A 25,019-nucleotide genomic window follows, 5' to 3' on the forward strand; every position below is an offset into this window, starting at 1 on the left:
GATTTCCCTGGATTTGTCCTGGTTTTTGTTCTTTCCATGGTGTCAGGGGGGATTTTCTATAATTTTCAATAATGTCCTGGAATGACACACCTTCCCCTTTAAGGCTTCCATTAGCATGGCAGGAGGGAGTGACATGCTTTCTTGAGGCACGTCATTCCCCCACCCCGAGCTCCAATTGAGGTCTTAAAGGGGAAAGTGGGTCATTCGTGGACATTATAGAAAAGGCCCCAATTGGAGTGGATGGTGGTGGTGCAGAATGAAATCCTTTCCCCTCCTCCACTCCAATTGGGTTCTTTAAGGTGGCGGGGGAATAACGTACTTTCTGTAGGACTCAGAAAGCTGCTTCCCCCCCCACACACACACTAGGTGTGCTCTTTTTTGGTTTCCCAAATATGGTCACCCTAGCTTTATAGTAGTAATGAAGTGCACTGACAACTGTTCAGGCCCATGGACACATCTACACCAATCAAGATATAGCACTAGGAAAGCGGTAAGAAAGCAGTATATGTATGTGTCACGGGCCCCAACAGTTGTGAGTGCACTTCAGTATCACTATAAAGCAGCAGCGTGGATCCTACTTTTTATATACCGCTTCCATACCACTTTCATAGTGATATATCTGCTTGGTGTAGATGAGCCCATAGTGTAGACTTGCCCCTGCTGTCCAAGCAAGGTCTTTCCACACTTGCTTGAATTTCTCAATTATTTTCCCCTTCGCTCCTATGCCGTTGGGCATGGTAAATATGGTGTGTGTGTGTGTGATGACTTGCTCAGCTTGCAGCCCACCACTACGCTCTCATCTCCAGGCAATGCACAAAAGACTCAGATGCCTTTATAACAGTATTACTACAACATATAAGAAAACACTAACACTGCCTTAGCTCCAAGGCCAACATTAAGACAGAGAGGGAGGGAGAGACCCCAGGAGGAAAAAGAAACTAAAACTTACAGGCTTTCTTAAAGACACACACACAGAGTACGACCCTCTAAATCCCTTAATAAATTGCACTGCTGCTACAATCAACTTTAAAGCCCCTTCCGCACTGCATTTTCTCTCACCAAAATGAAGCATGCACCCCCCCACACACACAAACATGCATGCGCCAGGACACTTGTTGACATACTGCAGGATGGTCGATAAAGTACTTTAACTCCCTCCTCTGTCAACAAAATGGGTAATAGCAATACTCAGGTTTATTGAAGGGTTGGAATAACCCTAACAAGAGTTTTTGTGGGCATCCGAGAGGGGGGTGGAGTCCAATGGAGTCCGTCCCCCCGCTTTCGACCTCCTGGACTCTAGTCTGCTGAGTGCTGTGTTTGCCCGACTAGGTGTGTGCTGAGTTGAGGAAGCACAGCGGTCCTCACTGGTCCGCCAAGCTACCATTATGCATAAAAATGGCTGCTTGTTCTTTTACAAAAAGGGCCTTTCATGCAAATGGACCATTCTTCCTTCAATGCATGCAGCAATGATTAAGAAGATCAAAAGGAAAAAAAAAGTGTAAAAAATGAACCAGGAAGTTTCTTCTCCAGATAGTGTGCCAATCATTGCTGGGAGTTCATTCATTGGCTAGTATAACTGAAAGGAGGATGCAAGCTAGTTTTTCAGAAAATGAATGGGCAGAATAGTGTCTGTACATTTTTTCTCATATATTTATTTCTAGAAGGGCTAGAGAGTTCCCTAAAAAGAAAAGAAAGCTGGGAATTTGTTGATAATGGCTCATTCAGGCTGGGCAAAGGCCTCCTCTTATCCTCCTGTTCCGACACCCAGGTGCAACATATCCCTAGCTGGATGGAGAATGATGCATAGAAATTGGTTTTGTGCCATAGTACTTGCCACTACAAAGACCTATCCTGCAAATATGGCTGACCAAGCATGGATTCAATCCCTCCTTTCTCAACTGATGCTGTTTCTGGTGACGGGATCGCCTAACATAGGTTTTTTTTTGTGGGGGAGGGGGATGTGGAAGGTCCCAATTTGAACCTGGCTTTTCTAACTGTTCCTCCAACTCAGTTCTCCCCTCCCCACAAGTTGCTGTTAGCTATGGGGCGTGGGGAGACAGGTACAACATGGATACTTGTCTTTTCTACCCTCTAGTTAACAGCAACTTGGAGGGGGCAATTTAGGTGGGAATAGAGTGGGATGGAGGAATAACCCAGCCCCTCCTCCAGGACCATCTCCGTGATCCAAATGGGAATACCCTTGGGTGCTTTTTATCATCTGATTGTGTCTCTCTCACATTCTGAGAATGTAAGAAGAGCGTTGCTGGATTAGACCAAAGGCCAATAATTTGTTTCCACATTGGCCAACCACTGGATGGTTATGGGAAGCCCACATGCAGGACATGAGTGCAATAGCATCCTCCTGAAATAGCAGGTTTAGTTTGACCATAAATGCTGCTGCTGCTGCTGCTGCTGATAATACTCTTAAGGTTTAAACCTGTGTGAAACTGTTTTCTCCCCAACTCCACTTTTTTTTTTAAAAAAGGAAGCTGTGATTTCCAGGATGCTGAATTCCAAGTTGGATCGCAAATTCTGTGCTTGCAAAGTATGATTCCAGGGACCTGGAATTTGTCCTGAACATGAGATGCCTGTCTAAATACTAGCAGAGGTTTAATCCACTGCAGCTAAAAAGCCTTTTAATATCTGCTGGGAATATTTATTGCTTAGCGGTCAGCTGTGCAACACAGACTGAGAGCCGTCATTGTTTTTCTGAAGGTAACAAACTCTTAAGCATTGAGAACCTGCTGTTGAACTTTGACTGGTAGTTCTGTTGCTTGCAAAAGCTGATGCGACACAGAAGACGTGGCGGTACAAAGCACATAGTCCAAAGTGCACAGCCAAGTGAAATCTCCTGGCATTTTATAATTACGAATGCCTTGGTGCGTGTATACATCTCACTCTAGGCCCCCAATGGGTTACTAACTAAGCAGCAAACAGAATTTCAAAATGCATGGCTGCTGTTCTTTTCTAGAACCCTATTCAGAAGTAGTAGGAAGATTTTTGTGATAATGAACTAGAGGCACTGTAGAGCAGCTGCAAGGGGAAATTGAGGTCAAAGCCATTTCCAAAAGCTCTGCTGTGTATATTTAAGCTCCTCTTATAGGAATAATGGTCAGAGAACAAGTGTGTTGGTGCTCATTTCCTTCTGCTTCTTTGCTTGTTCTCTGCAGTCCTTCAAAAATAAATGATTGCTAGAGATGTTGCCGGATTCCATAATTACCTGGTTCAAAATACAAATTCACCAAGATTTTAAGGCTCAGGTGCAATACAGGTCAGTTTGGAATGAAAAACACAGTTCTGCACATATATAAGATGTACTTTCAGTTTATGGTTGCAATCCTCTACACACTTATGTGGGAGTAAGAACCACTGAACTCAATGGGACATAACTTCTGAGTAGATATATATATAGGATTGCAATGTGAGTCTACCTTTGTCCAAATCCCAAGGCATTAACTGCAGTCCCAGGAGGTGGGAGAACATTTGTGGGCTGTCCGGTGTGTGTGTGTGGTATAGTCCCAACCTGGACAGAGTGTTAACAGGAACTTGGCTGGGGTGGGTAGGTGGGCTGGAGTTACTGTAGTTATGGATTCCAGAGGCTGACCAAGACCTGCAGTGTATTCTGGAGGTGAGGAGCTTGGGTCTAGTATAACTATATTACATGGCACAGAGTGTAATATGGCACAGAGTGTAATATGGCACATGGCACAGAGTGTAATAGCAGTGATGCCATCAGGGGAGGAGACTGAACTATCTATGGGCTGTTACTCCTTCTAGAGATGGTGTGAGTGAGCATCCCTTTGGGGCTCCAAGCCTCGGACCCCTGGATGCTAGTCCGTGGATCCCTGGGCTTGCCTGACTCGTCACATGATGAGTCGGGCAAGCGTGCGGTTTCCCATTGCTGGAAACCTCTTGCACTCTACTTCTTTGCAGGGAGAGCAGGAGGGCTTGATGGGCGGTGGCAGGGGTCCCGCGCTGCTGGTCAAGGCCTCATTCTGTCCTTGCAAGGAGAGCAGGAGTGGCTAGTGGTGTCAGGAACTAGTGCCAAGCCCTTGTGCAAGGAAGGAGAATGCCAGGACTTGACAGGCAGCAGCAGTGGCAGCAGGAGTCCTGAGATCTGGACAGGGCTTCATTCTCTCCTTGCAAGGAGAACACAACGGCTTGGCTGTTTGTGTCAGGGACTCTAGCAGACATAAATGGGGCCATATAAACAAAATTACAGGCGTAAATGGTCCAGTTAGACCATTTAGATCTGTAATTTTGTATAAATGGCCCAATTTATGCATGCATAAATAGGGCCGTTTATGCATCAACAAGCTACCATGTTGTTGGGCAACAACAAGCTCCCATTTTACACAAAATGGTGGCCCAGCAAGGGATCAGGCTGCTGCATGCTGCTCATTGGGTGCTCGCAGACCACCCAGCAGGGTGCTGTGTGCAGCGAGCAGCCAGGGTGCAGCCAGCGGGGATCAAATGTGAGTTTGCAGCCTCAAGGTTGCTGCAGTCCCCTCACTTTACCCTACCCTGTGCCTGCTTACCCTACCCTGTGCCTGTTTGCATTCTCTTCCCCTCCTTATTGTTTTACTATGATTTTATTAGATTGTAAGCCTATGCGGCAGAGTCTTGCTATTTACTGTTTTACTCTGTACAGCACCATGTACATTGATGGTGCTATATAAATAAATAATAATAATAATAATAATAATAATTTATTTATTTATTTATTTATTTATATAGCACCATCAATGTACATGGTGCTGTACAGAGTAAAACAATAAATAGCAAGACCCTGCCGCATAGGCTTACATTCTAATAAAATCATAATAAAGCAATAAGGAGGGTAAGAGAATGCACCAAACAGGCAGTATAAAAGTCAGAACAATTCAAGTTTTAAAAGCTTTAGGAAAAAGAAAAGTTTTTAGCTGAGCTTTAAAAGCTGCGATTGAACTTGTAGTTCTCAAATGTTCTGGAAGAGCGTTCCAGGCATAAGGGGCAGCCGAAGAAAATGGACGAAGCCGAGCAAGGGAAGTGGAGACCCTTGGGCAGGTGAGAAACATGGCATCAGAGGAGCGAAGAGCACGAGCGGGGCAATAGTGTGAGATGAGAGAGGAGAGATAGGAAGGAGCTAGACCGTGAAAAGCTTTGGAGGTCGACAGGAGAAGTTTATATTGGATTCTGAAGTGAATTGGAAGCCAATGAAGAGATTTCAGAAGTGGAGTAACATGGTCAGAGCGGCGAGCCAAGAAGATGATCTTAGCAGCAGAGTGGTGAACGGAAACCAACGGACTGATGTGAGAAGAAGGAAGGCCAGTGAGAAGAAGGTTGCAGTAGTCCAACCGAGAAATAACCAAATGCATGAACAAGAGTCTTGGCAGAAGAGACAGACAAAAATGATCGAATCCTGGCAATATTATACAGGAAAAAAACGAAAGGATTTAGCTACTGCCTCAATATGAGGATGCCAGGTCAGTTAAGGGTGACCTTTTTTGGACCTAAATCTGGGAGAACATGCCAACGTGGCTTGTGACACTGTACAAAAAGGCGGCATACAGAAAATTCAAGAATGAATAGAATAATAAGATCGAAACAACAAAGCAGCAAAAGTGATGTCCAGAATCCTGATAGCACTGAAAAAAAGCCAGGTTAAAAAGGCACCCCTTTGTGAATGCAAAGAGAGTGAGGAGCAGTTACAATGCCAGAGGGGAGGAGTTGGAAGCAAAGGATGTCTTCCAAAAGGCCTCTCTTAGTGATCTCACAAACCAAGCAGGTTCATAGCAAGAATTATGTGAGCTCCACCTGCAGTTTCAGGTGGTCCAACCTAGAACCGGATTTACCAGCTCTGCTAGGGATGGGAGATCCTCCATTTTGAAGTTCAGTTTGCCTCGCCCGCATTTTAATTTGTCAGCTGTTTCTCTTTTTGCTTGCACTGGAAAAGTGTGTCTTTTGAACAGGACAAGTGTGTCCATGTTTCAAAAGGTGTGCACTTTCCCTTCGTTGACTAATGTGTGAAAATGTGCTCTTCTCGAAAAATGAGATTTTAAAGTGCACATTAGAAAAAAAGAATAGAACGGGTTTTTAGAACGCGATCACAAATTCCGGAACATGTGGGCTTTTTATTTTAGAAAAATGCACTCCCGTTCACGTTTGGGATTGTGAACAGGTCCCGTTCTGATGATTTCCAAACTGAATCTATATTCTCATGCATCCTTAGCAGGAACCAGATTGATAATAGTGGCTGGGCTTGCATGGGCAAGAGTGAACAGGCATGTCTCACTCCATGGACTCCAAGCTCCATGGACTCCATTTCCCCTAGGGTGGAATCCTTCAGTGACATTTAAGTCTCCTTGGGCTGATATTAGGGATTCTTTAGGCAGGCTGGCAATCAACCTTATGGAGCATTCAGCAGGCACTGTCTTTCTTGAAAGGTTTCCTAAAACCACAGAAACCGAAGATTAAAAATTAAAGTTGACTTGGGAGGGAAACCCTCGTGTCTCACACTCACTCACACACACACACACACACACACACACACACACACACGCTGCCTGAAAACTTAATGAGGTAAAACACATTTGCTTTCCTAGATGTGACTGGGGGGAGCAGAGGGATCATTCTATCAGGATTTAGAGGAAGCTGACCTGACTTGTAAATCTTGATGGGAAGTTGGTTTATGAAAACATTGGAGGAAGTGAGAATTTAAGAAAAGTGGAGGATATAAAATGCAGCCTGGGCAGTAGGAAGAGCAATAATGAGATACTAGCTAGGCCGTTGTAGCATATCGTAAAGTTTATTAATTATTAAAGATGTTACACATATGCGTTCGGGATGCAGTCCCTGGGCGAAATCCAATCTAAGCTCTACTTAGAGTAGACTCACTGAAATGAACAGGACTCGAGTGAGTCAAGACTCCCTTCAGCCCAGTCGTGGAGACATTAAGCGGCGAGAGACAGAAGGGCTGGAGGGAGGCGCGGGCTGCTTGAAGGCCGCCAATACAGCGCCGTCTGGCAGACCTAGGTGGCAGGGAGGTCGGGAGGAGAGGGAGCAGGTGTCCGCCCAGGTCGCATGAGATTTAGGCCGGGGCCTCAGCTCGCAGCAGGCGAGCAGCCTCCCACCTGGCCATCAAGGGCCCCGGCCATGCCTCGCTCATGCTCTGGACTGTGGTGCTGCCCCCTTCATGACTGTGGGGCAGCCAGGCAGACCCGACGGCACTGAGGGGAGGCTGAACTGTCGCTCGCGCTCAAAGCTCCGGATCAGACCGATCCGATAAAAGAGAGCAATGAAGAGAAACTGGAGGAGCCCAAGGAAAGTGAGGAAATGGTGGTCAAAAATCATGAACACAGCGAGGAGCTAGCGGTAGGATTTTCCTCCCGTTTCTGAGAGCAGTGTAAGCGTTGCACCAGACTAAGAGGTTGTCTTTAGGAAGCAAATCCGGAAAAAGGTTAGGAAAGTAATTCAGAGATGTTGCCTTAGGAATGAGATCAATGAGCCAGCTGATGCCATTGGGCGTAGCTGAAGCCATTCCAGAATTCCTGAAGGCAATGTGGGTGTGGCAAACCAGTAACATACCTAAGCGTTTTATATATATAGATAGAGGAAGCTGGATTTAGGACAGGTGACTCAGGCAAATGGCAGCGGTGTCAGCCTTAGGGTGGGGTGTGGGGGCTAAGCCTGGGGCTGGGGGAGAGATCAAGGATATCTACTCATTTATCAAATAGTACAAACCATTCATCTTGCAAAGCTGACAATGCTGACCCTTGCGTTAACGTTCGAAACAACTAGAGGGGAATTCACTTAACCCATCCAAAAGACAGTGCGCATGTGAGTCTTTGTGATCATATCCATGCATGCATAATTCTCAACCGATATGGCAGGGCCATGGATTGGCCGGGGGTGGGTGGGGGGAAACATGCAGGAAAACTGGGCATCAAAGTTAGGGTGACCAACTGTCAGAATTTGCCCGGATTTGTCCTGGTTTTTGTTCTTTCCATGGTGTCAGGGGGGATTTTCTATAATTTTCAATAATGTCCTGGAATGACACACCTTCCCCTTTAAGGCTGCCATTAGCATGGCAGGAGGGAATGACATACTTTCTTGAGGCACATCATTCCCCCACCCCGAGCTCCAATTGAGGTCTTAAAGGGGAAAGTGGGTCATTCGTGGACATTATAGAAAAGGCCCCCATTGGAGTGGATGGTGGTGGTGCAGAATGAAATCCTTTCCCCTCCTCCACTCCAATCGGGTTCTTTAAGGTGGCGGGGGAATAACATACTTTCTGCAGGACTCAGAAACCTGCTTCCCCACACACACACTAGGTGTCCTCTTTTTTGGTTTCCCAAATATGGTCACCCTAATCAAAGTCATGAGATGGGCAACAAAAAAGAAGCATTCAGTCATTCAACAAATAGAAGCAGTGTAGCGTAGAACGAGCACCATTATAAGACAAAACCTACAACACAACTGCGGCTGCAAACCAATCTGTTAAAATGCGATCAGGGGATGGCCAGAGTAAACAAGGAAGTTTTCAGGGCCTTTCTTAAAACTTGCAATGATGGGGTCTGGTGGATCCCCAATGGCATCACATTCCAGAGTGGAGGGGCCACTGCAGAAAAGCCCCTCTCTCATGGAGATGCACTTCCCCTCTAGAGCCACCACTTGTTATGTGCTATTAGTTGTCCATTGCTAGAGGTCAATTGGGGCCCTCTTCTTTTGAGATGATGCACTCCATGTCTTGCTTGCTGACGCTTACACTCTTGCAGCAAGCTCATGTCCCACTCATGGACCCTGATCTGGAGCATACACCCTTCAGTACCTGTGGCACTGAACTGGCTTTGATCCTCGTTCTCCAGAAGATTCAAAACAATCCTGCATAAACTGCAACCAAGCTCTCATTATTTGGGGTAAGGCAGGAGAAACAAATCCAACCCCAGTGCCCTAGAATATGCAGTTTAGATGTCTCCATAACACCATCATCACTCACTGAACCAGATCTATGGAGTGAATGACAAGTCTTCTTCTCCTCCTCCTCCTCCTCCTCCTCCTCCTCCTCCTCCTCCTCCTCCTCCTCCTCCCAGAAGGCAGAAAGAAGAGATCAGCACAGAGTGTCTATTGCTACTCGCCCCTTTGACAGTGGTCAAAATGGCAGACAGTTTCATCACCCAAGGGAGGCATGCACTGACTGAAGTCTGGCTTTCCCCCTCATTTTCTTCAGTTTCTCTTTTAGCAGATGGCTGAGTAGGAACATTTTCGCAAAAGGTGATTTTTCAGCATTGGCTCCTTTCTAGTTCATTAGAAATAGGTTTCAAGAACAGGAAAAAAAAGGGATTCAAGCACGGCCCATTTGGCAGAATGAATAGCTATGCTGTCCGTAATGTCATTGCACAAGATGAATTTGAAGGGTGCCGTTTTGCAATCAATAGTATGCTCAGTCATGTAATAATATAGGGACAGCTATTTTGAAATGAGTTACTGTGATGCACACTTTGTACTTGTCTAAAGAGGGACATGGATCTACCCAGATTCAGTTTAAAATCTCTGGTGCATTTCCCTGGTTTCCCAATATATTATTTATGAACCTATGAAGGTGCCTTCAGACCATTAGAATGTAAGAAGAGCCATGCTCAATCAGACCAAGGGTTCATCTAGTATGTGTTCACACAGTGGACACATTGGTGTGTCCAAGCTTAGTACTATCCACTCTGACTCGCCTTGGCTACCTGAGAATTGAGGAGGGATAAGAATTTTGTTTCAGTTTGGTTTCGATAAGGATTTTCAAAAATGTATGATGCTGTCCATACTTGGGACTATAAGAACTTGAGATTAAAAACAAAAAAATAAATGTGAGAGAAACCAAAACGGATAGATTGTTCCTTCCAGGCCCGGGGCTTTGAGTCCTTTGCTCTTCAAAGTCTGGGTTTGTAGCCCTGTGTATATTCAACCATATTAGTGCTGGTTGTGGGTCACCTCCTCTTTTTTTCCTCATAGGCTCCACATCTTTAACAGTTATGTGGCAGGGAGGAACAATATGGTTCTCTCCACATTGGGAAGAGGTCTACCTATTGACCTAGGCCAATGCAGATGGGTGAGAATTTTATTTCAGGTTTTTTTTTCATAAGAATTTAGCAAAATTCACATTTTTTTTCAAATTCAGGAGAGAAAGAATTTGAGAGTTTTTGTTTTTTAAAAAAGTGAAAGATGGAAACTAACATATTCACCCATCCCTACTGAGGCCCAATCTACACCAAGCAGAATATTGCACTATGAAAGCGGTATATAAAAGGCAGGAGCCACACCAAGCAAGATATAACACTATGAAAGCAGTATATGGTATGAGTCAATGGGTGCCAACATCTGTCAGTGCACTTCAACACCGCTACAAAGCAATAGTGTGGCTCCTACCTTTTATATTCTGCTTTCATACCACTTTCTTAGAGCAATGTCCTGCTTGGTGTAGATTAGGCCTCAGAATCTTTTTACCTGCAATACCTGGGATTTAAACTGTGACTTTCTGCATGCAAAGAAAACCTCCTTATAGCTCTAAGTTAGGCCCTTCCACAGAATTTGGTGGGAGAGGCAAGAAACCTAGGGCTTTGCTAGACCTGCCGGGATAAGCCGGCAGGGAGGCGGGGCTACGGCACGCTAAGTTTAACGCGCGCCGCCCAGCCTCCTAGACGGCCGACCCGTAGGGACGATGGAAACCCTGCAGCGTCGGCCATGGTTTTTTTTTAAAAAGGGGCCATGTGGGGCCCGAAGCCGCTGGAGAAGGTAAGGTGTTTTTTTTATTTAATCCCCCCCATCCGCACCCCTCGCCGTCTCCTTCGTCGCCCTCCGCCATCCCCTCGTCGTCTCCTTCGTTGCCCTCTGCCATCTCCCCCCCCGGATCACCCACCCCCTGGCACGATGGGCACAGCGCATCGTGCCAGGTCCGTGGCTTTTTGCGGCTCCTCACGAGTAAGCGAGGAGCCGCGAAAAGCCGTGGAACTCTCCACACTTTCCCCAGCCCCGGCCTGAGGCCGGAGCTGGGGAAAAGGCGCGCCATAAGCGACTTCGCTTATGGCGGGTAAGACCAAGCCTCAGCGCGGCCTGTCTGCAGATTCCCCTGTGCGTCATCTGGACGCACAGCAGGGAAGCCGGGTCAGAATGCGCGCTAAGGCCTCGTCTAGGAAGGCCCCTACATACTCATACTAGTTCTGATCAGTGCAATTAACATTCACAATCAATTCTCCATTCTGTCCTGAATCGAGATTCATCGTAAAAAACCAATATTTTACAATGCAAGATGGAGGGCTAGAGTAAATGTGTCCTTGAACGATTCCATAAAGCAGCACCATGTTTAAACCAGGCCGCTGGTTCTTATGCAGGCAGCATCAGCCGCACTAATGTGGCATTCACCAGGGCATGGCTCCTCAGAGCCCTAATGCTCCATGTGTAGCAACTGGCGATGACCCAATTTTTTTTAAAAAAAACACACCTGCTAAATTTATTTTACATGTCCAGTGTCACTTTTTAAAATCAATCCAAAATGGTATTTATTGTCCATCATTCCTATTGGAATTTTGAATGTCATAAAGATTTTAAAGTAATAATGTCATCTATTTTCAGAACAAGCCTTTCAGTTATTAAAACCACCACGTGCAGCCCCCCCCCCCATTTTACTGTTATTGGCAGGGGACAGAGGATAGGAGAGGGCAGTTTTCACTGTTTTCATGGCAAGAAAAGGCCCAGAGAAAAGTTCACATATTGTGTTCAAAACTCTGTGCGACCCCTTCCGAGGCTTCTTGAATGAAGAGCTAACTGAGCATGAGGAGGATAAAAAGAAAAGCCGCCGCTTGGCTGGTTTGTTACATGTCAGTGGTAATGTGCACAAAGCACAATGTTTTCATCTGGTTGCCTATGAACATATCTTGCTTTGACAGCTCGAGGAGTACAGATACCAGGCACAGCGATGGCTACAACCAGAAAATGTCATCTGTGGAGTAGCCTCTCCCTTAGCCTCAGTTCCCTGTCCATCAAATAGGAGGCGGTGGAGCTAGCCTTCCTTGGACAGTTGTGAAAGTAAACGAGGCCAGGATCGTGATCAGGCACAGATGGATGAGAATACTTCCATTGCAGTGCCCCCATTCCAGCAAGCCAAATATTGGCCAGAGCCATTGTCAATGCCTATAAAACACTTGTCCTCCTAGTGGGCTTTTGCTGAGCCAGTAAGAGAAGGGTTGAATGTCAGCTCCAGCTCCTGTGCAATCAAAGGTATAGGCAGGGTGAAGGCAAAGGCAGTGCGGTGTAGTGGTTAGAATGTTGTATCCGGGTTGAAGTCCCCGCTTGGCCATGGAAGCTCACTGGGTGACTTTGGGCCAGTCACAGACTGGCCCAACCTACATCACAGGGCTGTTGTTGTGAGGATACAATGGAGAGGAGGGGATTATGTATGCCACCTTAGGTTCCTTGGAGGAAAAAAGGCGGGATATAAATCCAGTAATAAAAAAAGCAAAAGCAAAGGCAAGTCAGCAGGCAACGTAAGCTGGACAGAGCAGAGAGGAAGAACGACTGAGAAGCCTTACAGGGGTCAGGAACGAATAGGGTTAGACAAGTTCCTCTTTCATCCCGAAGGCCAACTTCAATTTTGGAAAAGGCCTTGGGAGACGCAATCCAGCTGTGGGTGAGATCAAAGGCAAACATGGATGGGGGCAAATGCAAAAGGGGCAGGACCAAAATACCAAACTATACAACCCCCCTACCCAGATATTTTAGCTGACAGTGCCCCTTCCTAAAATCAGTAGTGCACGCACTGGTAACCCTTTGTGCCTAGTCCAGAAACTGCAACTAGTTCAAAATATGGCAGCCAGGTTGGTCACCAGTACACCTAGGGGTGACCATATTACACCAACTTTAAAATCACTTCACCAGCTGCCTATGAGTTTCCGGGTGAAGTATAAAGTGTTGGTTATTACCTTTAAAGCTCTACATGGTTTGGGTCCAGGTTACCTACAGGATCACCTTCTCCCGTACAATCTGCCCCACATGCTCAGGTACTCTGGGAAGGGTTTACTCCAGTCAGTGACAACTAGGCTGACAACCATAACCCAGAGGACCGTTTCTGCTGCTGCCCCCAGACTGTGGAATGGCCTGCCAGAGGAGATTCCTTGGCTTAATACTCTCTCCGAGTTTAAGACAGCCATGAAGACTAGTCTCTTCTGGCAGGCCTACCCAGATGAATTTTAACCCTAAGAAATTTAAGAGGTTGTGATTGTTATTTCAACATTGTATTGGTTTTATATGCTCTTTTAACTCGTTTTATGTATTGTATGGTATTTAATGTTGTTCCCCACCTTGATCCAGAGGGAGAGATTGGTAAGAAATAAATGAATAAATACTATTATTACTGCCAGTAATTAAGCCTTAGGGGAGTCATTTAGAATGGGGAAATACTGTGCAGAGGCCTGGCAACCACAGAATCACTGGTGGTCAGGAGAAAGGGGGTGGGCCAAAGGAAGGAGGTTTGGTCATATGGGAAATGCTGGAAAGCTTGATTCAGATCCCAGCGATCCAGATTTGGCCCACTGGCCTGAGGTTCAACACCCCTTCTCTAGGCTATTGGGACAAGGAAGCTCCATTGGCTGGCATGGCCAGTCTCTTGGATGTTCTCTGCTATGGACAGAGGTGAGTCTTCACCTGTCATCCATCATGACATGACAGTCTCCTCATCAGTAGAGGCTGGTGGCTCTGGTTTTGGTGAGGCTATGAATTTATTCTGGGTCCCGTTCAGAACCAGCTAGACCTCCCCTAAATAGATTCAGCATCTTGGACAGCTTTTTTCAAAGAGTTCTGGTAGTTCTAACTAAAACCCAGAATGGATTCACAGCCCCACCAAATTCAGAGCCACCAGCCTCCACTATCCCTCTCTATAGACATCCCACCCACTGTCATCTTCATACCTGACATTTGGAGGCCAGAAAATACCTGGGATAGCAGCTGAAGCAGCACAAATAACAACAAAGGTTAGGGCAGCAAGGCTAAACATTGAGCTTTCCTGGTGACTAATCCATTTAGATCCCTCCGATGTCAGAAGAGAGAATGTAGTGTTTTGAACAAATCCCCCCTAGTTTAACAAAATTATGGGATGTTGGAGAAATCCTTAACAGAACCAAACAAGTTTGGATTTTTATGAATCTAACCCATGGATTTTATAGCAGATCAGCTTCTCCATCATTGGGTGGATTCCGTGAACTTTTAACCTTCAGGAATTTTGCACAAATTTCATCATCAAGAAATATGTTTTAAAAAATGACCAAAAATGTGCATTTCCCCCATAGTCTAAAGCATGAAAATGTATATTTTGGGGGAATTTGTGCATTTTTGAAAATTTGTAAACTTTTTTCTTTTTTGCAAAACACTAATGGAATTTACACAATCCGTACATCCCTAATTGATAAGGAATTAGTGCTCAGTGTTGCTGCCTCCTGCCATGGGCCAGGCTAATTTTGGCATCATTAAGTATGGATAGATGGGGATATAGAATGATGAAAATTTAACCATGATGCTGAGAGTTTCTCTTTGACCACTTTTCTTTTGACCACTTTTTATGCTACTGTAGGCCTATACTTACGTTTGCCTTCTCGTGCTGAGCCTACACGTGTTGGACTGGGAGTAAATGTAACTGACCCTGCTCTCAATTTGCACAGCACATTGACTGAAAGGGGCACTTATGCACATCCAGCTATGTCTATCCAGCTGAAAAGGGCAGCACTGCACATCCATCCTGACTAGGGAAGCAGGGTTTTTAATGTTACAGCCAAGGCCTCCATGTGTGGAGGCAGACCTACTGTGAATGTTGCTTTAGGACACAACCACATATTTTGAGGCTCAAAGCAGGTAATCATTTTTCCAATTGCCCCCATCAAGGAAGGAAGGAAGGAAAGAGAAAGATCAGAGGAGCTTAGAAAAATACTGGTAAAATCTGGAGTAAAACATATACACAAGACACTAGACAGCCTCAAGTGCTGCCTAGCCACTGGCTCAGCTGGTGTGAAACCACGGAAACCTGGACGTCTGAGCTGGAGGAGCTCTGTGCCTTCTTAACCATTGGCTGAGGGGTGGTCATGCCATGGAATTCTCACAATTACTGCAACTTCTCAGGAATAAACTCTCAGCAAAACCGAAACAGCGACAGAAAAAGATTATATGCTGGTGATGGGAAGGAGCATGAGGAAGGTTGGATTTTTGAAGTGTTTCCTCAGTGGTGTTGTCGATAAGGCTGGGAAGGAAACAGGATGCAATGGCAGCTGGGAACTTGCCACAAAACACACATCTGTGCTGTTGATAGGAAGGGATGTAGAGAAGTGAGGATGTCTGAGTTGTAAACAGACCCCACAGAAATAACCTTTCCATATGTTTTCATGATGAAGCAACTCCATTCCCTCCTCATGCTCACTTAATTTATAGTATAAATTAAGTGAGCATGAGCCTTGTGCTAGGAGAAATTTCCCTTTAAAATGCAATGTTGCCAGGGTATCATTTTGCAGTGCATATTTGCACAATGTCTCGCATTTATTTCAGCATCTAGAAGCTGGAGAAAAGAGAAGACAGATCACTCTACTTACTTCTCCCTGTTCCAAATGTCCGATCAACTGAGAGGGTTGGGAACGGCACAGGTCGGAGAGTGAACTGAGGATGTGGGTATCCGCACGTAGGAGAGGGTAGGATTCCTGGATACTGGGCACTTTCTAGTGTTGGCACTGGAATGGCACTGACTACAGCTGTAATGAAAGAGGAATAAATCACCTTTAGTGTCATGGATCCTTCTGGAAGACAAACAACAACAACAACAACTCCAAAACTGGCTGGGGAATTATGGGAATTGAAGTCCCACACCTTTGGAGAATGCCAGATTGGAGAAGGCTGCATTAGTGCCTAGAATTTGTTCGGACGAAAGGTAAGTGATGAATATTGTGGCTGAGAGAGAGAGAGGCGTGCCTCATTCACAATCTTGGTGGCTCCAGCCGCTGCTGCTGGCTTGGAGAAAACTAATCTAAACTATTCAATCCAGTAAAAACCATCAGTTTAAAAGGAAGAGACACACAGTGGATTAAATCATAAATGAAGTTGATGCTATTTATTATAAAAGCTGATCAGTTAGTGTTTATTTCAAGTTTGAAATGACCTCCAAATTAAAAGCGAGGCATGATTGAATGGCAATGAGTAATTGGAGGATGCCAGCATGCTGTCAAATCAATGGGGATTGCAGAGAGGCAAAATTAAAGCATGGGATTGATTTTCTTTAAAAAGAAAAAAGAGAGAGCTAGCATGCTTAATTTCTTTTCCGGATTTGCCTATGCTGGTATGTTAAAATTTGAGCAGCATATCCTTAATGGACACCACAGACACCAGAAAAGACACCACAGACACCACAGACACCAGAAAAGGACTGGGGATGTGAATCCATTTTTCTCATCCTGTTCCTTGAACAGGCATTATAGTAAAGGGATTATTGTAACTATATCTCACTCAAGAGTTCCAATGTTATCATCATCAATTTTATTATGACCCTCATTATCACTAAACTTTACAGCCACTGTAATTATGACCAATTCAAACTAGTAGTTTGATTCCTATTGATATGTATAATCTTCACATGATCATCATAATAAACAAATGTTCTGTTCTATTTATTAAGTTCTGTTTTATCTATCTATAATGATAGATTTTGTATAACCAGCAGAACATACATAGAACACAGCTTATGCTGAATTTCTGAGAGTTGTTGATGTGTTTTATCTCTACTGTCATCCCATTCCTCATGTGAAAACTTCCCTAAGCAGCTCCAAAAATTTAAATAAGAATTCTATGATAAATCCTACAATTAAAAGTATCCATTTAAAATATAACATTAACAACATAAAAAACCACAGTGACCACACACACATCATATCACAGTGATATAGACAGCGGTAAAACTTCAAGGCAAACTAAAAAGGTTAGGGTTAGGGTTAAACACTTTCTAAACACTTGGAGGGATCTGGCCACACTGGCCTCTCTCAGAATGGAGTTCTGGAGAGCAGATGCTACTTGGGATCAAACTGCTTGGTCCCTGCAACAGGACGTCTTCCGAAGATGGAACAAGCATATTGGAAGATCAAAACACAAGGTCCATTCTCGAAAAATGATTGAAAACACCTTTTTCTGGGGCTTAATGGACAGGAAAAAACCCTCTTTGCAGGTTTCTCATAACAGAATAGAAAAAAAATGTGATTCTGAGAATAAATGCAATTCAATCTATACCACAAGATGTAGTGATGGCCAAAAGGGGGTTGGAGAAATTCCTGGAGGCGAAGGCTATCAATGGCTACTAGCCCTGATGGTTGTGTGCTACCTCCAGAATTCGAGGCAGTAAGCCTGTGCACACCAGTTGCTGGGGAACATGGGTGGGAGGGTGCTGTTGCACCATGTCCTGCTTTGCTGGTCCCTGGTCGACAGCTGGTTGGCCACTGTGTGAACAGAGTGCTAGACTAGATGGACCCTCGGTCTGATCCAGCATGGCACTTCTTCTGTTCTTATATGACCAGTTAGTTTATCTAGTCTGCTTTTCTTCCAGTAATTAGAGATTAGAGTATGTGTGTGCATTCATATGGGTATCAAAAGCCACAGCGAATCACTTGTCTTGGTTATTCGGCTAGAAGAAATGCAGAGGAAGCATAATGCCCAGACCTGTTGATTGGCAGGGGTTGGGATGGGATGGTGGTACTCTTCCACTTGCAGAGAAGAGTTCTACCAGTAGGGTGGCATCTCCAGGCCAGAGACCCAGTTTCTATTGCTGGTGGTGTTCCTGCAGGTGGTACGCCCAGAACAGATGTGGGGTAGAGGTATCTTTGGGCATGCTTGACCTTGGAGATGGCAATGTTGATTCCCCCCCCTTTGGTTTTTAAGGTGTGGGGGAAGGAAATTAAAAGGAAAAGATATGGGAAGAAAAAATAGAACAAAAGTTTGCTTTGCTCCCCACACCCCCATCATGAGCCAGCAGGACTTTGGAAGTAGAAGAGGATGCACCAATTTGCGACCTTCCACCACCACTACTTAGGATTACTCTCATAGTTACCAACAGGGATATGCGAAACCTGTTCTTTATTTCTTCATGGCTCTCCATCTTCCCAGATCCAGGCTACATTCAGAAGACACCTTAAACCACGGCTTTAACCACAATGTTTAAGCCAGAAAGTCGAGCTGTGTTCAGAGGACACCTTAAACCACAGCTTTAACCTAAGGCAAAAAAGCCTTATTCACCATGGTTAAAATCATGGTGTCTTCTGAACACAGCCTGGCTTTCTGGCTTAACTGCCATGGTGAAAGCCGTGGTTTAAGGTGTCTTCTGAACAGGGCCACAGCCTTCCCCCCTGAAAAGCAGATCCAAATTATTAGTTTTACTTATGTATCTAATGGTGTTCTGCCAGAAGGGAACCACTGGCAAAAGAGATTTCCTCTTTTTCCTGCAGTCCCCCCCTAAACCTGCACCAGAGGGTTATGGGACCCTCCAGGACAGATTTGGGCTATTCAGGGGGCTGGGGGGAGGGGAGGAGGACAGGACAGGACAGTCCCCTTGCATGAACAGACTTTTGCTCACGAGAGGTCTGCATCCAGCATCTCAAGTACATTGACTGGGCCTCATGTTCTCCATTCAGAAGCACAGATGTCTCACTAAGCAAACATGAATCAATACTATGAATCGCAAGCACATTATTTATCATCTGCAGTTGACTTAATTGCATCATCCAGTCATTGCTTCCCTCGCCGCCGCCACCACTCAGCCATGCACATAGATCTGGTGACCGGGGTCACACATCTGCTGCCAGTTCAAATGTGCACTTTTTGTACTGGGAGTAGAAGACCACAGCCATTCATGGCATCCCTAGGTACCAGTCACTAGCCTGCAAATAAATTACTGAATGCTGTAATTTTCAAAGGAAAAAGAAGACTGCAGCCTCTCCCTGCTGTTGGATTCAAACACAAATTACCCATCGCTTTCTGATAGCAACCTGTTTTTGAAAGGCAGTGGCACAAAGCCCTGCAGATAAACAATTTTCACATTGGAGCCTTTGGATTTCTGGAACATGAATGCTGCTGAGGATTAAACGAGATGATTAAACAGTGTGTGTGTGTGTGTGTGTGTGTGTGTGTCCAAGCATGAGAGGGGAGGAAAACAAGATCATCAGTTAGGTTAACTGACAGGTGCTTGTCCCCTGCCCACCCCCCAGGCCTTCCACTTGACAAATGGATAAATAAGTTTGCATCCACGTAGTGCCAGAGTTGTTTACTACGACAGGCTCAACGGTAACCCAATTGATTTATGCAAGTGAATGGAGATTCAATTTCATACTGTCCAATTAAAAGAGGCATGGTTTTTACAAAGCAATTACAGCACAGATAAACAAATTGCATCCACGGGATGATTTTTTTTCTTTCTTTGTTTGATAATCAGAATGCTTACAAGAATTATTATATATGATTTTAGATAATAGAAGGCTTTGGACACCATTAAGATTTCCCTAAGCTTAATCAGGAATAAGTGGCAAAAGCCAAGAAAAGGTTCTGTTTGGTTGCTGTGGCTCTTTTATAGAATTCCCTCCCCAGCACATCTTCCAGGTGTCCTCTGTGATGGCATTTAGATGTCAGCTGAATCCAGTCTGGGTTTCAGTAAGAACCAGTGAGAGAACTCTTAAGGGCACTATCCAAGGTGCTGAACACTGTTTCCAAAGGCAATATTGGAGGTGTGAAAATGCAAAAAATAAGAACATAAGAAGAGCCCTGCTGGATCAGACCAAGGGTCCATCTAGTCCAGCACTCTGTTCACACAGTGGCCAACCAGCCATCGGCCAGGGATGAACAAGCAGGACAACAGCACCCTCCAACCCATGTTCCCCAGCAACTGGGGCACACAGTCTTACTGTCTCATATACTGGAGGTAGCTCGTAGCCATCAAGACTAGTAGCCATTAAGGCTAATAGCCATTGATAGCCTTTGCCTCCGGGAATTTATCCAACCCCTTTTTAAAGCCATCCAAATTGGTTCCCATCACTACCATCTTGTGGTAGTGAGTTCCATAATTAACTATGCACTGTGTAAAGAAGTTGCCAGGGGGGGGAGGGGAATGAGCAGGGCAGTGCTATTTCACTCATGTCCTGCTTGTGAGCTTCCCATAGGCACCTTTGGTCTGATCCAGCTCTTCCCATATTCTTCTTATGACAGACAGGTTATAAATATTTTTTAAAAATTAATGTGCAGGGTATTGGGGTTTGTTTGTTTTACAAAAACATCACTGTAACCTGCAGGAGTACCCTCCAGAATTCTATGAACTCATTCCCTTGCAATGTGTAGAAGAGCTCTCTGTCTGCCCGTAGCTCAGAAGGCAATTACATCCTTATTAGCTTCTAGTAATTGCACTCTGATTAAAATGATCTGCTGCTGACATGTAATCCAAATTATTGTTGTTGTCGCTTATTCAGGTACGTGATCTCACTGTCTCTATTCCCTGCCCTATGATTTGTTTACATTCGATCTGCATGTAAGAACCGTTGCCGGAAGTGTGGCCTGCACAAAGAGTGGACTCCCCATTTAATACAGTTTTCTGCAACTCCCTACGTGGGAAAGTGGTAGGAAATTATAGGGGAAGCTAGTCTAGAATCAGTTTTCTTGTGAGGAGACAGTACGGACGCATTTGTAGCATCTTTTTATTTACTCAGATAGAGGTTTGGCATGATGGAGCAGGGAAGCAACCAGACAGATGTTGCTCATCTGTAAAGCAGCATCAGTTTTCCCCAGAGCAAACAACATGCCGTTGCACCTTCCCTACCCAGGGCCAGACTTCTTTTCCAAATTCTAAGTGTGAAAGGTTTCACTCCAGCAGCCTCCTAAACAGGTGAGCATGTGTAGGGTGGCCAGGTGTCCTATTTTACAGAGGGCAGTCCTCTATTTGATGGGCCGGCAGAGGACTGTCCTCTATTTCAAAGGCTGCCCAGTCCAAGTCTGGTTTAAAGATAACTATCAGAAGGTAGAGTTGGGCCTCGAAGTTCTCCAAGAGCACCTGGACAGCAGACTATCAAGGCACACAAGGTCACAATCTTTCATGCTATGCTGAGTTGCAGTGTATTTTATTCAAATTCTGATAATGATTTATAAATTGCAATGCATAAACACAAATTAGCATATGCAAATTGCTGGCCTCCTTTCTGCTGATGTATTTCTTCTTCTTCTTTGGTGATTTAGTGTGGCATTGTGGAAAATAAAAATGGTGGCTGCCTAGTGCCAAATAAAAACCAAAATAGACTATTTGCAAGAAGCCTGATGCTTATCAGCCTGTTTCTTATTCTGAGGCCTTCTTCAGGGGATAGACAGAAAGAAATGTCTGCAGGGTTTCTTTCAGCAAAAAACTTGTCTCTTCTATGAATCTGATGAAAAAAATATATTGCACCCTGAGAATGTGTTTCTCTCGGTTGTGACCTGTTAAAAAGTGATCATATTTTATAGCTTTAAGCATTGTCTTGTAAATTACCCGGAGGGCTTCTGATGATGGGTGGTATGGAAATGGAATAAATAAATAATACATAAAGACTGGGGACCACAACGAAAAAGGCCCTGCTCTGCATACCCAACAGCTGCACTTTGATGCACAGTGGGCCACAGAGCAGGGCCTTCGCTGAAGTCCTAAATAGGCAGGATCAAGTGAAAAAAGTCAATATTTACCTATTAAGAGAGCTTTGGCTATTGGGCGGTATAGAAATGTAATAAATAAATAAATAAATAAACTGAAAGATAATTACTCCTTCACATGACACAACATCATTGAGTTCCTGTTACAGTATGTTTTCAATTTTTAATTTATCTTATTAGTATTGCACTTATATCCCACTGTTTTTCCTCTTGCAAAGAACCCAGGGCAGCTTACATGGTTGTCCTCCTCTCCGTTTTATCCTCACAACAACCCTGTGAAGTAGGTTAGGCGGAGAGTCAGTGACTGGCCCAAAGTTATCCAGTGGGGACCAGACTCTGGATGTCCCGCGTCCCACTCCAACACTCTAACCACTACACCACACTGACTCTCACTGGTATTACGGTGTGCATAACTGGTATTATAGTGTAGGTACATCACTTACAAGGATTGCTGGGTTGGGAGTCCATTGGAATCATGAGCTTGGCCCGCGTCGCCCTGCGGGCTGCAAGTGAACGTTCCAACGTGGACATGCTGCTTCCCACCTCTTCTGTATCAGGTGCTGGCAGAAAGCAAAGAGAGGCTAAATGAATGGGGGTTCCATAGGCCAAGCTGATCTGCTTCACACCCCTCCATCCCCACCCCACCAGCAAGCTCAATGCAAGACAAATGGATATATTTTGTGAAAACTCCCCGCTGAAAAAGCTAGTCACTTCCTTAATAACACCACAGAATATTTTAAGGGCCATTTTGGAACTGAAGGAATTGTTTCTCATTTTCTCATGCTAATTTCATTCTACGAAATTGCATCGTGGCTTAACGGCCATGTCTCTTTGTAACTGCAACGCAAAACGCTTTGCAGAAATGACACTTACCATCTTTCCTAAAATGTGGTTTGTTGCCAGCCTGCCTTAAAGTTCATAACAAAACTCCATCGTAAGAACAGGCAAACTCCCCCGTGAGAATGATTTGCTCAAATCAGCATTCCACCTTCCGTATGATTGGCCATAGTGTTGAAAAAGCAGCATATAATCACCCATTAACTCAGGGCCATTTGGTATATAAATGAACCTTGAGAATTTCAGCAGCGTGTTTGGGAACAAAAAGAAGTCCCAGTGTCTGTTTAATGGTACCAGATTTCAATAGTTTAACTGAGTTACAAGCATAAAAAGTTGTTTAATTTGACCTCCAAATCAACTTTTTTTCAGGAAGCTGGAGGTTTGGCAGAGTAATGAACAAAATAAGAGCATTTAGTTCCACATAAGGGTAACTACAGGGATCTGGTTGATATAATTTTGCCATCTGCATCATTAGACATATTAAACACTGATGTAAAAAGCTCAGGTCAGATCTGAAGCTAGCAATTACAGGTTTTGCTTGAGGATGAATTCCTAAATAAAGTCTACTTACACTTGTTAGCTGTCCAAGAGGCTTTGTATGACCTTTGAACTGTGTAAACATCATCTATTCCCCTCCGTGCTGACTTTAGGTTTGCTTTTTGCTAATGCTTGCAGAAAAGATGAAATATTTGGAATGTCTAAGGCCAGATTTAAAGATGACACTGGGTTAAGGGAGTATGGATTCTTGTTAAATCCATTCCGTCTGTGTTTCACAGATTGTCATTCGTTTTTTTGTTCCATCGTCCACCTGCTGATGGAATCGGATTTTTTTAGGGATGTATGAGAATTTCTTTCCATCTGCACTAATGCACATTAGTGCTAATACTAATACATATCAGTGGAAGTGTGAATTAGTACAAATCCACATTAGTGCAAGTGAGAATTAGCACAAGTACAAATTTGCATGAAAAGTAAAAAAAAAAAAAAGGTCTTCCCAAAAGTAAAAAAAATAATAATCGGTGGAACTCAGAAACAGGCCATCTGCTGTGGAATCGGCAGGCTGGATACATGGAAATCTGAACTCTTTTCACTGCTTTGCATATTTCTCCAACATCCCTATGCTGACTGGGCTAAAATTGCTTACCTATGCATAATCCCAAACCACGGATTTCATGTATACAGTATATTGGGCCTTTAATCATGCCTGGGATCTGTGGCCCTGGCCAGTGTGTTCCTGGCACTCAAATGCTAGATGACTGAGGGCCCAATTACAATGTGTCACCATATAAGTGGGATGATGCATAGATACCCAAACTGAGCCTGCCCTGCATCCACATTTATATCAGGACAACTACATGTCTGTCAAAGGTCTACCTCAGGTCTGAAATGCATGAAGAACAGATAGCCCTGATTGAAAGCATCACAGTGCTTTCAGAAGACACCTTAAACCACAGCTTTAACCACAGTGGTTAAGCCAGAAAGCTGGGCTGTGTTCAGAAGACACCTTAAACCATGGCTTTAACCATGGTGAATAAGGCTTTTTGCTTTAGTCAGCACGGTTAAAGTCATGGTTTAAGGTATCTTCCAAACCCGGTCCGGCTTCCTGGCTTAACCACCATGGTTAAACCTATTGTTTAAGGTGTCTTCTGAATGGGCCCACTATAACTCTTATAGCCTTTGCTTACAGTTCCTCTCTGCTTTGTTTATTATAACATTTATGAAATTTCTGTCACTCAAGTCCAGCTTTCTGCAACCCAACGACCTCTGCATGTGTTGGACTACAACTCCCAGCCTCCCCAGCCAACTGGGGATGCTGGTACCCACATCTGGAGGGCACCATGGGTACATAGAAAGCTGCCTTATACTGAGTCAGACCATTGGTCCACCTAGCCCAGAACTGTCATCACTGGCAGGCAGCAATGGCTCTCCAAAGTTTCAGGTAAGACCCTTTTTTAGCCCTACCTGGAGATGCCAGTGAGCTACAGCCCTTCTCAGGTTTGGGAAGGTTGCTCCAAGCATACACAGATGTAAGAATAATACAAAACCAATCTGGCAGCGATATTAATGGCCCTTCTGACAGTCACATCTTACACCCTTCACATGACCTAACACAATAGTGTTCCTGTCACAATATTATGACAGCATGGTGGCCGTTACAGTATTATGGCTCTTTCAGTGTTAGCAATGAGTTAGCATTCCATCTGTGTGGCATTTCCTGTGAAAGAAATGAACATGCCTTATAATGAGTCCATTTAGCCCAGAATTTTCAACTCAGAATGGAAGGGGCTGTCGAGGTGCAGAGGCAGGAATCTTCCCCATCACCTTCTACCTGCTCTTATCTGGCTGGACAATTCCAGGGACTGAATCCGGAAACTTCCTCATGGAAAGCATATTCTCTGCCATTGAGTTATGGTTCCTCCCTTACCCAGTCTATCTCCCCCATCCTGTGGGTGTTACATTCTTATTTCTTTATTATACCAGTCTTCTATTCC

The 25,019-nt window shown here is 44.6% G+C and overlaps 1 protein-coding gene across 1 annotated transcript in view; it reads right to left on the reverse strand.

The window, feature by feature from the left end:
• The window catches only part of DCC (DCC netrin 1 receptor), a 1,200,544-nt gene that overhangs the window by 38,164 nt on the left and 1,137,361 nt on the right, over window positions 1–25,019 (reverse strand). The window contains 2 exon segments of the mRNA XM_063128256.1: window positions 15,585–15,749; window positions 22,134–22,250. Coding sequence (XP_062984326.1) covers window positions 15,585–15,749; window positions 22,134–22,250 — 282 coding nt within the window.

Source organism: Elgaria multicarinata, chromosome 6 (genome assembly GCF_023053635.1).
Source record: "Elgaria multicarinata webbii isolate HBS135686 ecotype San Diego chromosome 6, rElgMul1.1.pri, whole genome shotgun sequence".
Lineage (NCBI taxonomy): Eukaryota > Metazoa > Chordata > Lepidosauria > Squamata > Anguidae > Elgaria > Elgaria multicarinata.